The 13,377-nt window shown below is 43.5% G+C and overlaps 1 protein-coding gene across 1 annotated transcript in view; it reads right to left on the reverse strand.

Moving 5' to 3' along the window:
• The window catches only part of CNBD2 (cyclic nucleotide binding domain containing 2), a 66,228-nt gene that overhangs the window by 7,903 nt on the left and 44,948 nt on the right, over positions 1-13,377 (reverse strand). Inside the window, exons 11-12 of the mRNA XM_072735975.1 lie at positions 12,943-13,063; positions 5,865-6,028 (exon numbers count right to left, since the gene is read on the reverse strand). Coding sequence (XP_072592076.1) covers positions 5,865-6,028; positions 12,943-13,063 — 285 coding nt within the window. The remainder of the gene's footprint in view (positions 1-5,864; positions 6,029-12,942; positions 13,064-13,377) is intronic.

Raw genomic sequence — 13,377 nt, forward strand, 5'->3', positions numbered from 1 at the left:
GGTTTAGCGCCTGCCTTTGGCCCAGGGCATGATCCTGGAGTCCTGGGATCAAATCCTACATTGGGCTCCATGCATGGAGCCTGCTTCTCCCTCTGCCTGTGTCTCTGCCTCTCTCTCTGTGTCTCTCATGAATAAGTAAATAAAAATCTTTTAAAAATAAATAAATAAAAAATAAAACAGCGGTTCTGGTATACTGCTGATGGGAAAGTAAACTGGTGCAGTCACTTTGAATAAAAGTCTGGCAGTTCCTCAAAGGTTAAACAGAGTTAACCTGCAACCTAGCAATTTCACCCCTACGGTATATACATACCTGAAAGAAATGAAAACCTATGTCTATGCAAAGCCTTGCACAAGAATGTTCATAGCAGCACTATTTGTCATGGCCAAAAAGTAGAAACAACCCAAACATTCAACCACTGATGAACAGGTATAAAGTGTGACATATACGTGCAATGGAATACTATTTGACAATAAAAGGGAGTGAAGTTGGGGGGCCTGAGTGGCTCAGTTGGTCAAGCGTCTGACTCTTGGTTGTTTTCAGCTCAGGTCATGATCTCAGGGTTGTGAGATACAGTTCCGTGTTAGGATCTGTGCTCACCATGGAGTCTGCTTAAGATCCTCTCTCTCTCTCTCATAAATAAACAAACAAATAAACAAGATCTTTTAAAAAAACATACAAAACTTTTTACAACATGGATAAAACTTGAAAGCATTATGCTAAGAAGCCATTTGCAAAAAACCACACGTAACATGATTCCACTTATTTGAAATGTCCCGAACAGGCAAATCTATAGAGACAGAAAGTAGATTGGTGGCTGCCTTGGACTGGTCTTGATGCCCTGGCTCTATCTGTTCCCTTCTCTCTATCTGTTCTCCTTCCTGAGGGTAGGGAAAGTGGGGGAGAGAGAGGAGGCTCAGCACTCATTGGCTTATTTCCTTCTAAGACCACAGCAAAGGAAGAGCATGTTCCATTTCCACTCACTTGCCCATGTTCTCACCTAAGCAAGAAAACCTAATAAGTCACTAACAAGTTAAAACATTCTTCCAGAAACACAGTATTGACCAGGGCAGAGTCAACTTTGATCCATAGAAAATAACTTAATAAAAAACCCAGAGGTCAGCATAGGCCATTGGCCAGTCCTGTTGGTCTCAGTGGTGTGCCAAAGTGAGCTCCTCTCAACTCAGAGGGATGATTATATGCACCTCTCCTCAACCCCATGTTCAGCAACATCAGGTTGGTAGGTGGAAATTGGCCATGGTGGGAATATATACACCACAGAATCAGTAAACCCTTCAGATCAGACTTATCTCCTACTCATCTCCCAGAGACCTGATTGTTAAACCTTCACCAGCACCCTACCAGATATTCTCCACTTCAAAAATTCAACCAACTCCCAATTCCATAAAAAACAGCAATTATCTATCTAACTTCGACTTAGCACTTCTTATGTGCCCAGCACTTTACCCGTTAACCCATTTAATCCTCACAATTCCCCATTTCACAAACTCAGAAACTCCAGTTCAAAGATGCTACAGGACTCACCAAAACCTATGAGGGGGAAGGCATGTGATTATAGATTCTTAGGAGGTCTTTTATTTTTTTAGGGGGTACTCAGAGTCCAAAACAGACAAGATTCCTCATGTCACCTCCTGATACTGATTGGTCATATTGATTTCTTGTTTTTCACAAAACAGGGTCAGATTTCTTGTTTTTCACAAAACAGGGTCACTCTTCTTCTAAAGGCCTCATCAGCTTGGGACAGGGCTTACAGTTCCAATCCCTGCCTTACTTGAACTGGAAGTTTCATCTGTCCCTGCAGGCTGTAAAAACTTCAGCCCATGATGGCCTTGGCCCCTAGCTCTGCCCACCCTCACCGCAATCCCATGCTAGATCACACTCTTTGCTTTGGCTCTTAGGCTGTACTTCCTTTTGGCCCTCAGAGATTTCCCTTCTCTTGGGAACTCAAATATTGGTTACATTCTACACAGTGTTCCCTGTGCTTTGTAGGGGGAGAGGGGTCAGGTTATCTAGCCTGTGGCATTCACAGGACAGGTGTCATGGCCACTGTGTGATCTTCAGGATGTCATGTCCTCTTTACCGAGCTTCACAGTCCTCAATTAAAACATGGAGGATTTGAGCTAGATAATGGATATGCTTTCTGCCTGCTTTAGCAGTCTAGAAATCATGAGTTCAACAGTGAATGAATAAGCCAGAAACTCTCTGTCAGCATTGCAGATCATTGCAGTGAAGCGCTGACCACGCGGCACAGATACTGAGAGCTCAAGCATCTGCCACCCTCCCAAGTCTACAGAAATCTCTTCTGAATTTCAATTCAACAGGCATTAACTGATACCCATCACACGCCAGGCATCATTTGTGGATCTAATGCTCCTAAAATCCATTTTTTAAAAAGATTTTATTTATTTATTTGAGAGAGAGAAAGAGAGTGCATGAGCAGCAGGGAGGGGCAGAGGGAGGAGAGAAGCAGGCACCTCACTGAGCAGGGAGCTCTGGCCAGGCCGTGGGGTTCCATTCCAGAACCCTGAGATCATGATCTGAGCCCAAGGCAGACTCTTTAAAAAAAAAAAAAAAAAAGATTTTATTTATTTATTCATGAAAGACACAGAGATAGAGAGAGAGAGAGATAGAGAGAGAGAGAGGCAGAGACACAGGCAGAGGGAGAAGCAGGCTCCATGCAGGGAGCCCGACGTGGGACTCGATCTCAAGTCTTCAGGATCAGGCCCTGGGCTGAAGGCAGTGCTAAACCACTGAGCTACCCGGGCTGCCCCCAAGGCAGACTTTTAACCAACTGAGCCACCCAGGCACCCCCTAAAATCCATTTTTGAGTAGCTAAAGCTCTATGATTCAGTACAATGGTCAATTATAGAGCTCTGTAGAGAGCATTATAAGTGTACAGAAAGAGGTAGTTATGCCAACCTAGGGTTAGCCAGGGAAGGTTTCCTGGAGGAGAGGAATCTTAAAGAATGAGGAGGAGTTTATCAGGGAAAAAAGAGGAGAAAGACTGGGGGATGGCATTTCAGGCAGAAGAGCCAGCACTGGCAAAGTCAAGTATATGCAATGTCAAGTACATGCAAAGCCCAGGAGGCAATTTGCTTGAGCTGTTAGAGCAGGTTACAGGTGACTGGAAGTGCTGCAGGGGAGTTGTGGGGTCATCCCATGAAAGGCCACACCTGGCAGTGAGTTTGCACTTTATCATATAAACAATGAGATGCCCCTGAAAGGGTTGAAGCAGGAGTTCACCTGGCCAGATATGGGTTCTAGCAAGAGCACAGTATGCAGAAAGGATCTAGCAGGGAGGAAATGGAGGCAGGGGGCCCAGTGGTAAGCCCAGAGGCCCCAAAGTGGGGGTGCAGGGTCATGTCACCTAGGGAGGTGAACAAGATCCACTGAGGTGTGTGAAAAAAATAGTGGGGCTTCATTTATATTTATCTTTGTGTTCTTAAAGATCTATTTTGGTATGTCCATAATGTATATATTAGTACAGCAATATATGTACATAATAATAAATTAATACATGCTATTCATATTTACGTTTTCTAAGAGGTATACACTCAAACACTTTTTAGTAATAACTGTGAGATCAAATAGTTTTGCCACCGTTGGTCCAGTTAACTTTTACATAAAAAAATTAAGTGTTTGGTTTTGGGTTTTTTTTTTTTTTTTTTTTTTTGCATTATAGAAGTAGTCATCCTGGAAAATTTGAAAACTAGGGAAAAGTAAAAAAATCTTTTTATCAAATCTTTCAAGATAGATATTTATTTTTTAATTATCAAAGTAATATATCATCATTACAAAACATTTGGCAAATAAAGGAAAAAAAGCCCACTTGGAATGCCACTATCCTGATAAATTTTGGGGGGGGGGGCAGAGAGAGAGAATTTTTTTAAAAAGGTTTTTATTTATTTATTCACGAGAGACAGAGAGACGCAGAGACATAGGCAGAGAGAGGAGAAGCAGGCTCCATGCAGGGAGCCTGACACAGCACCCTGGGATCCTGCCTCGAGCAAAAGGCAGACTCTCAACCACTGAGCCAGCCAGGCATCCCAGAGAGAGAGAGAATCTTAAGCAGGTTCCTCACCCAGAATGAAGCCCAATGAGGGGCTCCATCTCACAACCCTGAGATCATGACCTGAGTCAAAATCAAGAGTTGATGCTCAAGTGACTGAGCCATCTAGGTGCCCCCTGATAACTTTTAAAAAGTATTTCTTTTCACCAAACTATGGACAGAGCCCAAGTGTCCATAGACTGATGAATGGAAAGAAGATGTAGTATAAAAAAAAAAAAAAAGATGTAGTATGTGTATATGTATATATATATACACATACATATATACACACACACACACATATATATATACACATACATACACACACACAATGGAATATTCTCAGCCAACAAAAAGAATGAAATCTTGCTGTTTGCAATGACATGGATGGAGGTAGCATGTATCATGCCAAGTGAAATAAGTTAGAGAAAGACAAATACCATATGATTTCACTCATATGTGGAATTTAAGAAAGGAAACAGATAAACAAGGGCACCTAGGTGGCTCAGTCAGTTAGGCCTCTGCCTTCAGTTTGGGTCATGATCCCAGGGTCCGGGGATTGAACTCTGAGTCAGGCTCCCTACTCAGCAGAGAGTCTGCTTCTGCCTCTCCCTCTGCTGCTTCCCCCGCTGTGCTCTCTCTCTCTCTCTCTGTCAAATAAATAAATAAAGTCTTAAAAAAAAAAAAGATAAACACATGGGAAGAGGGGAAAAAGGAGAGAGGGAAGCAAACCATAAGAGACTCTCAAGAATAGAGAACAAACTGAAGGTTGATGGAGAGAGGTGGGCGGGGGATGGGCTAGATGTGTGATGGGATTAAGGAGGGAACTTGTGAAGAATCACTCAATTCTACTCCAGAAACCAATATTGCACTGTATATTAACTAAGTAAAATTTAAATTTTTTTGAAAAAGGGACACCTGGGTGGCTCAGTGGTTGAGTGTCTGCCTTCGGCTCAGGGAATGATCCCAGGGTCCTGGAATCAAGTCCTACTTTGGGTTCTCTGCGGGGAGCCTGCTTCTCACTCTGCCTGTGTCTCTGCCTCTCTCTCTCTCTGTCACTTATAATAAACAAATAAATCTTTAAAAAATAAATTAAAAATTTAAAAAGTATTTATCTTCCCTCATTATATAAGCAATGCATACACACTGCAAAAACAATTAAATATGAGAGGAATATATAACAACAACCAGGAAGTACTTTTTAGTCTCACCTTCCAGACAGAATGACTCTTACAAATTTGGTAACATCACAGATGTCATCATTTTTGCTTTTTCCTTCTAGGTTTTCCTCTTGTGTTTTATAAAGGCATAGTCAGAGTATAAATGCAATTTTGTATCCTGGCCTTTTCATATATCATTATATCACCTATTTTACCCTCCTCCTACAGAGTCCTTAGACTTATAATTTTTTTTTTTAGTAAGACAGTTACTATCTATGAAAGAAATACACCACAATTTCCAAATGATCCCCTTAGTGTGATACGTGTGGGTGGTGGTAGTGGTTTTTCTCCCTATCGTGAATATGGCTGCTATGAACATCTCAGCGCATGTAGCTTTTCCCATAATTTAATTATATAAATTCATAGATAGACCTTTACTTCAAAAGGTATAGCCTTGCAACATAATAGTAAAATTATCATCAAAAGAACTGAGACAATTTAAGTACCAACAGCTACCAGTTTCATCCCCTCCCTTTTCAGCATTTCATATTAGCACCTTTTTCTTTCTTTTACTAAATAGTAGGTGAACATTTATTTATTCAGTCTGGTGGAATGCATGCACATTTCCAGCACTGACCTGAGGTACTTGACCTTGAACCTGGACAACTTCTCCATTACTTCACTGTCAATCAGTTCACAAAATTTGTCTTTCCTCATCCGTATCACCTCAGCTCCCAGGCTCACGAGGATCAAGGGCCGCATGTCACACTCCTTCTCTGGGAGGAGGATCTGGTGAAGGCCCTGGGGGATAGAAAGTCTGACCTCAGAGACTGTCCACACCCACCAGCAGATCATCTAGATGGGGAAAATGAGGCTCCAAACAGAAGGTGATTCCATCTGGGGTCATTCTGCAAGTGATGAGGAGAATTCTGTCTAGGGCTCCTGCTGTTGCACGACACCAAAGGCTTCCAGCTTCTGGGATTAGAAGAGCCTGTGAAGACGGCACTTTGTCCACGTTCCGTCTCCATGCAGGCTCCGCAGGAACCACACTCGGGCAGTTCCTCTTCAGGGGACAGCAGTTCACGAGTTTTCCCTGATGTCCAATCTCAACTATTGTGCCAATTAAAGCCATTCCCTCTTCCTCAGGATGATAACGGAATTTGAACAGCGAGGCTTCCTCTTCTAAATCCCCCCTTACGGGCACCTGAGTGGCTCAGTGGTTGAACATCTGCCTTCCGCTCCGGGTGTGATCCCGGGGTCCTGGGATCGAGTCCCAAGTTGGCCTCCCCACAGGGAGTCTGCTTCTGCCTCTGCCTCTCCCTCTGTGTCTCTCATGAATAGATACATTTTAGAAAATCTTTAAAAAAATAAAACTAAATCTTCCCTTTCACAGGCACCACACCCTCCCCCATCCTTTTGGCAGCCCTTTGCTCATGTGTCCCCACTGAGCTTCCATTACCTTCTCTGTCTCTCATAGACTTTAGGGGGGTTACTGGCCTCCTCTCTGCCGCTCAGTTACTCCTCTGGCTTCCTGGCCATGATGATTACAATGATATGACAGCAGTATTTCCTGAGCATTCGCTACGTTCCAGACCCTCTTGCTGCCACCTGCCATAGGTACTAACCCATTTGAAACTGTCACAACCCCCAACGAGGTGGGTCCAATTGTTATCCTCATTTTACAGAGGATGCTGACAAGGTTGAGAAACCTGTCTGACATCACACAGCAGGGAAGCAAGAACACTAGGATCTGAACCCAGGGGGTCCGTCTTCAGAACCCATGCTTCTAAGCACTATCCTCTGAGGAAACTGAGGCCCAAAGAGGTTAAGTAACTTTCTCAAGGATAGAAAGAGGTGGAGGCAGAATTTGAGCCCAGTGAACTATTCAAAGCGCACTGAGGGCAGGTACTCTCATACACCTGCAACCCATCCCTTCAAATACCTTCCCACAGCATGCAGGATAGATGAAAACTCCTCCCTGTGGCCCCAAGACCTGGGCTCTCTCACCCTTGCCAGACTCTCCAGCCTGGCCTCATGCCGCCATGCCTTGTTTACTCTGTTGCAGCCGCGCTGCCCTCCCTTCCAGCCCCCTTGACACACCAAGCTCCTTCTGGCCTCAGGCTTTGAGCTTACGGTTCCTCGGTCTTCTATACTCTTCCCACAGGTCATCCCCAGCTTGTTCTTTTCACCATTCAGATCTCAGCTTAAACATCATCTCCTCAGAGCCGGCTTTCTTGATTGCTCCATTTAAGAAGCCTGTCCCCTGCCCCAACTCAGCTTTCTATTCCATTCCTAACAGCAATTTGCAATACTTTATGTGTTTATTAATTTGTCTGTTTATTGTCTGTCCCCAGATTAGATCATAAACCCCATAAGGGCTGGAAGGATGTCAGTTTACTTGCCCACACTGGCATTTTGAGCCATGACTAGAGCATGGTAGATGACCTGCATGAGTGCTTCGGGGTCACAGAACATTCGGGTTAACACACCCAGGTGAATGTCTTCATCTTCTTTTTTTAAAGATTTATTTATTCATGATAGACAGAGAGAGGCAGAGACACAGGAGGAGGGAGAAGCAGGTTCCATGCAGGGAGCTTGATGCGGGACTCCATCCCGGGACTCCAGGATCGCGCCTGGGCCAAAGGCAAGCGCTAAACTGCTGAGCCACTCAGGGATCCCCATGTCTTCATCTTCTAATAAGGGCACAGACTCAGGTAAATATTTGCCCACACAGCTGACTAATTAGAAGCAACATGAAGGCGGCACCTGGGTGGCTCAGTGATTGTCTGCCTTTGGCTCAGGGCCTGATCCTGGGGTCCCAGGATCGAGTCCCACATCGGGCTCCCTGCATGGAGCCTGCTTCTCCCTCCTCCTGTGTCTCTGCCTCTCTCTCTGTGTCTCTCATGAATAGTTAAATAAAATATTTAAAAATTGAAAGAAAGAAAGAAAGAAAGAACATGAAGATAAGGACCCCTGCCCCCACCCCAATCTGCCATATCCCGTCTGCCCCGCCCACGGCTCTGGCTTGCCCAATCAGAGGCCTCAGCCTGCCTGTTCCCTGGATGAGTGGTTCCCCTACTCCTCCTCACTCAGAACAGAGGCTCTCCTCCAGGTCCCAGCCTCTCCTGTTTCTAAGACCCACCCAGCTTCACATTCCCCAGTTAGCAAATGTGATCTCTTAGGTGAATACAGGCCCAGCTGTCCCATTCACTCTCCTACAAACGAAGCCACGGCCTTGAGAGCAGAGAGAACACATCCACAGGCATTTTCATCGAGTCATGTTAACACATATTTGTGGGGGGCCTTCTCTGTGCTGGGCCCTGTGTGACAAATGAGGCAGCCTGGTCTTTGCTCTGGGCCCCCACCCAAAGCCTTCGAGGCCTTCCGAGAGAATCAGGGCCAAGGTCCCCACTCCAACACTGCAGGCCCTTGACGACACAGGCCTGGCTGTTCTAGTGGCACATGACACAGCCTCTACTGCTGTCATCATCGACCCCACCAGGCAATGCCTTTCTGCCCTCTGGTGCCCTCATTCAGCCCACCTGGCATCCCCAGCTACTGCCTGGCCCTGTGTGAGGCTGCATTCCTAGGCCAGGCCCTGGCCTCAGGAGCCCTGTGTTCAGGCCTGAGCGCCTGCCTCAGAAGCATAACTGCCCTGAAGGAAACGATAAGCGGCCTGGAAAGCACATCACCTAAGGACTGTCTGAAGAAACAGAGGATGTTTTAATTGAATGAGAAAATAACTACCTGGGCATTGACACCGTGCCTGGCTCCGAAACATTGAGTGAAAAACAAAATGGCATTCTTTAAATAATCTAAGGGGTCATCATTGGGCAAGGAAACAGATTTCTTCTGTTTTGTTCTTGGGAGGGTGGGGTAAGGAAACGTTGTGGGAGGAGCTACTTAAAAGGTGCAGGAGGCAGAGTTTTGCTGAAGAAAAGGAAGAACTTCCTAAGAGCTTGGAAATATTCCATCAGCCTTGAGGGGGCACCATGCCAGGGGCTGGGGCTCCCTTCTGGTCCTGTGCTGGCTTTCCTGCCTCTGAAGACACACAGTCCAGTGGGGCAGGAGCATGAAGAGACCACCACACCAGGGGATGATAGGCATGTGAGGATGACCCTGGAGATACTGTAACTGAGGAAGAGCATTAAGGGCATATGGCGAGGGAGTAGCTCTCTGGACTATGATGACTGCACAGTGCATGATGACCGCACATGAGGCTTCAGAAGACAGCCCCTCCCCAGGGCTGGTGGAGGCCCACCCCCTGCCCGGCTTCCACAGTGATCAATTCATGGCCAAATGTTTCATCCATGCATTCCCCACCCTGCCAACCTGCCAACCATTGGATAATTTTTTTTTTAAGTAGGCTCCATGCCCAGCATGGCGCCCAACATGGGGCTTGAACTCATGATCCTGAGATCAAGACCTGAGCTGAGATCAAGAGTTGGACACTTAACCACCTGAACCACCAGATGCCCTGGATAATTATATTGTTAATAGACTTTATTTTTTAGAACAATTGTAGACTTAGAAAAATTGAGAAGATAGTACAGAGTTCCCATATACCCCATACAGTTTCCTCTGTTAATTAACATCTTACATTAGTAGGATACCTTTGGTAAAATTAATGAACTGATATTGATTGATACACTATTATTATTATTAATTCAGATCAAGGAGTTATTTAGATTTCCTCTTTTTACCTAATGTCCTTTTCCTGTTCCACAATCCTATCCAAGACACATATTCCATTTATTCTTTTATCTCCTTAGGCTCCTCTTGGCTGGACAGTTTCTCAGACTGGCCCGGTTTATGATGCCCTTGATAGATATTGAGGAGTACTGGTCAAGAATTTTGTGTGACACCCAGCCATTAGAGTTTGTCTGATTTGGTCCCATGATTAGACGGGGGTTGTGGTTTATTGGGAAGAGGACTATGGAGGCAAAGTATCATTCTCATTACATCACGTCCCATTTCATAATATTAAGGGACATACTATCAACACAATTTAACTGTGTATGTTGGCCTTGATCACCTGGCTACACTGGTATTTCTCAGGTTCCTCTATTGCAAAGTTACTCTCTCCCCCCCACCACCCTCTTTCCATACTGTTCTTTTTAGAAGGAAGTCACTATATGCAGCCCACACCTAAGGAGCGGGGAGTTATGCATCCTCTTCTTTAGGACCAAGTATCTATGTCAATTATTTGGAATTCTTCTGCATGGGAGATTTGTCTCTTCTCCCCTATTTATTAACTTGCTCATTATTTGTTCATTTTACAAGTATGTACTCAGGAATGTTTACTGTTACTTTGAGGTATAATCTAATACTATTTTATTTTGTTGCTTAAATTGTTCAAATTGTTCTAGCTTTGGCTAATGGGAGCTCTTTCAGTTGGCACCTGTGTCCCTTTGATATGCCTGCCTCCATATAGGGTTTTTCCCCCCAATACTTCCTAACTCCCCAGCGCTACGAAATGCTCCAGGCTCATCTTGTCTATTTCCTGCCCTAGTCTTAGAATCAATCATTTTCCAAGGAGCCCTTGTTCCTCTTAGTGAAGAATAATACTAGAAAACAAAGTCTGGGTGTTAGGTTTGCTCATTGCTACTGGAGTGTCATTTCTTTCAGGCCCTGTCAACTGACAAAGCAAAAGATATATGTCAATATACATATCTATAAATATTTCCACGTGTAACCATCTGTATTTATATTAAGCTAAACAGGAGTTCATACTGATATCTTCAATGAACCTGTTACCACATGGATCATTCTAGCCTCCTCCTTGCAAATTTCAATGATGAGAAACCTGGCTGGTGTCACCCGCTGAATTGATCCATTTCAGTACACATGTATTGCAGTATCAGAACTGTGAAGCATACGCCCTTGGGAATGACATTATCAGCTAGAGTACAGTGCTCATGTGCAGTTCCTTTGGCTTTCAGTTTTGCAGACCACAGTCACTTCCAGCGTCACACCTCCAGCGATACATAGGTCAGCACCTTTTTCTCTCACCCTATTCAGGGACTGTTTCATACATTTGTAATATCATTAGATGCTCTTGTGACAACTGCATTTCCTTTTGGGATCCCCTGCCACCTAAATGACTTTTTTCTTTAACAAGTTGTATACATTAAGGTTCACTCTTTGTGCTGTGTAAAGTTCTATGGGTCTTATCAATGTTTAAGGTTTTGTATCTTCCATTATAGTATCATACAGAATAATTTTGCTGTCCTAAAAATCCTCTATGCTTTATCTATTTGTCTCTCCTCTTGAACTCCAAACCTCTGATGACCACTGATCACTATCTCTATAGTTATGCCTTTTCCAGAATGTCATATAATTGGAATATACAACACTTAATCTTTTCATATTGGCTTCTTTCACTTAAAATATTCATTTAAGCTTCCTCCATATCTTTTTCTTAGCTTGATAGTTCATTTCTTTTTATTTATGAATAATAGTTCATTGTACAGATTTACCAGTTGGTTTATATTCACTTTTCCATGTAAATTTTAGAATTGGTTTGCCAATATCCACAAAATAATTTGCTGGGGTTTTTATTGGGATTGTGTTGAATCTGTACATCAATTTAGGAAGAACATGTTAACAATAGAATCTTTCAATCTGTGAACATAGTCTGTTTCTCCATTTATTTAAATCTTTTAATTCTTTCATTATACTTTTTAAAAAATTTTTTTTATTTATTTGAGAGAGAGAGAAAGCACAAGCAGGGGGGAAGAGCAGAGGGAGAGGGAGAAGCAGACTCCCCACTGAGCAGGGAGCCCAATGTGGAAATTGATCCTCGGATCCTAAGACCATGACCTGAGTGGAAGACAGATACTTAACCAACAGAACCATCCAGGCAACCCATAAATTCTTTCATTATAATTAATAGTTTTCTTCATGTGACTCCTGAATATTGTTAGATTTATACCTAACTATCTCATATTTGGTGCTATTATAAATGTAATTGTGTTTTTATTTTAAATTCCAATGTTCATTGGCTTATACCCTCTGATCTTACTGTAATAATTTAATTCACATCAGGAGGGTTTTTTTGTTTTTGTTTTTTGATTCTTTGGATCTATCTAGATTTTTGATCTAGACAATCAAAAATCTGCAAACAATGACAGCTTTATGTCTTCCTTCCCAAATATTTTATTTCCTTTTCTTATCTTAATGCACTAGCTAGGTCTTTTAGTACAATGATGAACAAGAGTGGTAAGAGGGTGGGGCACCTGGGTGGCTCAGTAGGTTAAGCATTTGCCTTCAGCTCAGGTCATGGTCCCAGTGTCCTGGGATCGAGCCCCACATTGGGCTCCCTGCTTAGCAGGGAGTCTGCTTCTCCCTCTCTCACTCCTCCTATTTGTGCTCACTCTGTCTCTCTCTCTCTCTGCCAAATAAATAAATAAAATCTTTAAAAAAGAAAAGAGTGATGAGAGGGTACATCCTTGCCTTTTTCCTAGATTATTTTAAAGCAAGTCCCAGATGTCATATCATTTTATCTGTGAGTCTTTTGATATGTAGCTCCTAAATATAAGGACTCTTTAAAAACAATAACCATGATACTGTTATCATATCTTTAAAAATCAACAATATTCCTTAATATCACCAAACATAGAGCGGAATGTTTTTAAACCTTTCCTGTTATTACTTAACACTCACAGCCCACCATGTTACACATATATCATGAGTGAGGCTATCTGCACACTTACCACAGGTTCTCCTTCCTCCACAGTGTGGATCTTGATGTAGGTGCCCACTGCAGCCTCTTCAGGGAGATCACCATACTTGGTTCTGATCATGGAACACTCAAGCGAACAAGGACGCCTGGATCTGAAATTTGACAGTTTGTTAAAGAAAACTCATTTGTCACACAGCCAGTTCATAAGGCCCTGGACAGGAGCCCCCACTCTGCCTCACAGTGAGACTTCCCCTCCCTGGAGAACTCACACTGACCCCAGAAAGTGAGAAAATGCAAATCAGGCCCTGGAAGAGACTACGATGTCAGGAACTGGAGAAGTTTAATAGGGGGAAGACTAGGAGAGAGAGATACACCCCTTTTAAACACTTGAAGGCTGTTATGTGGAAGAAGGGGCTGATGAGCTCATGCAGCTGAGCCAGACCAGATGGACGAGAAGTCCAGGCTG

This window comes from Vulpes vulpes, chromosome 14, assembly GCF_048418805.1.
Source record: "Vulpes vulpes isolate BD-2025 chromosome 14, VulVul3, whole genome shotgun sequence".
Taxonomy (NCBI): domain Eukaryota; kingdom Metazoa; phylum Chordata; class Mammalia; order Carnivora; family Canidae; genus Vulpes; species Vulpes vulpes.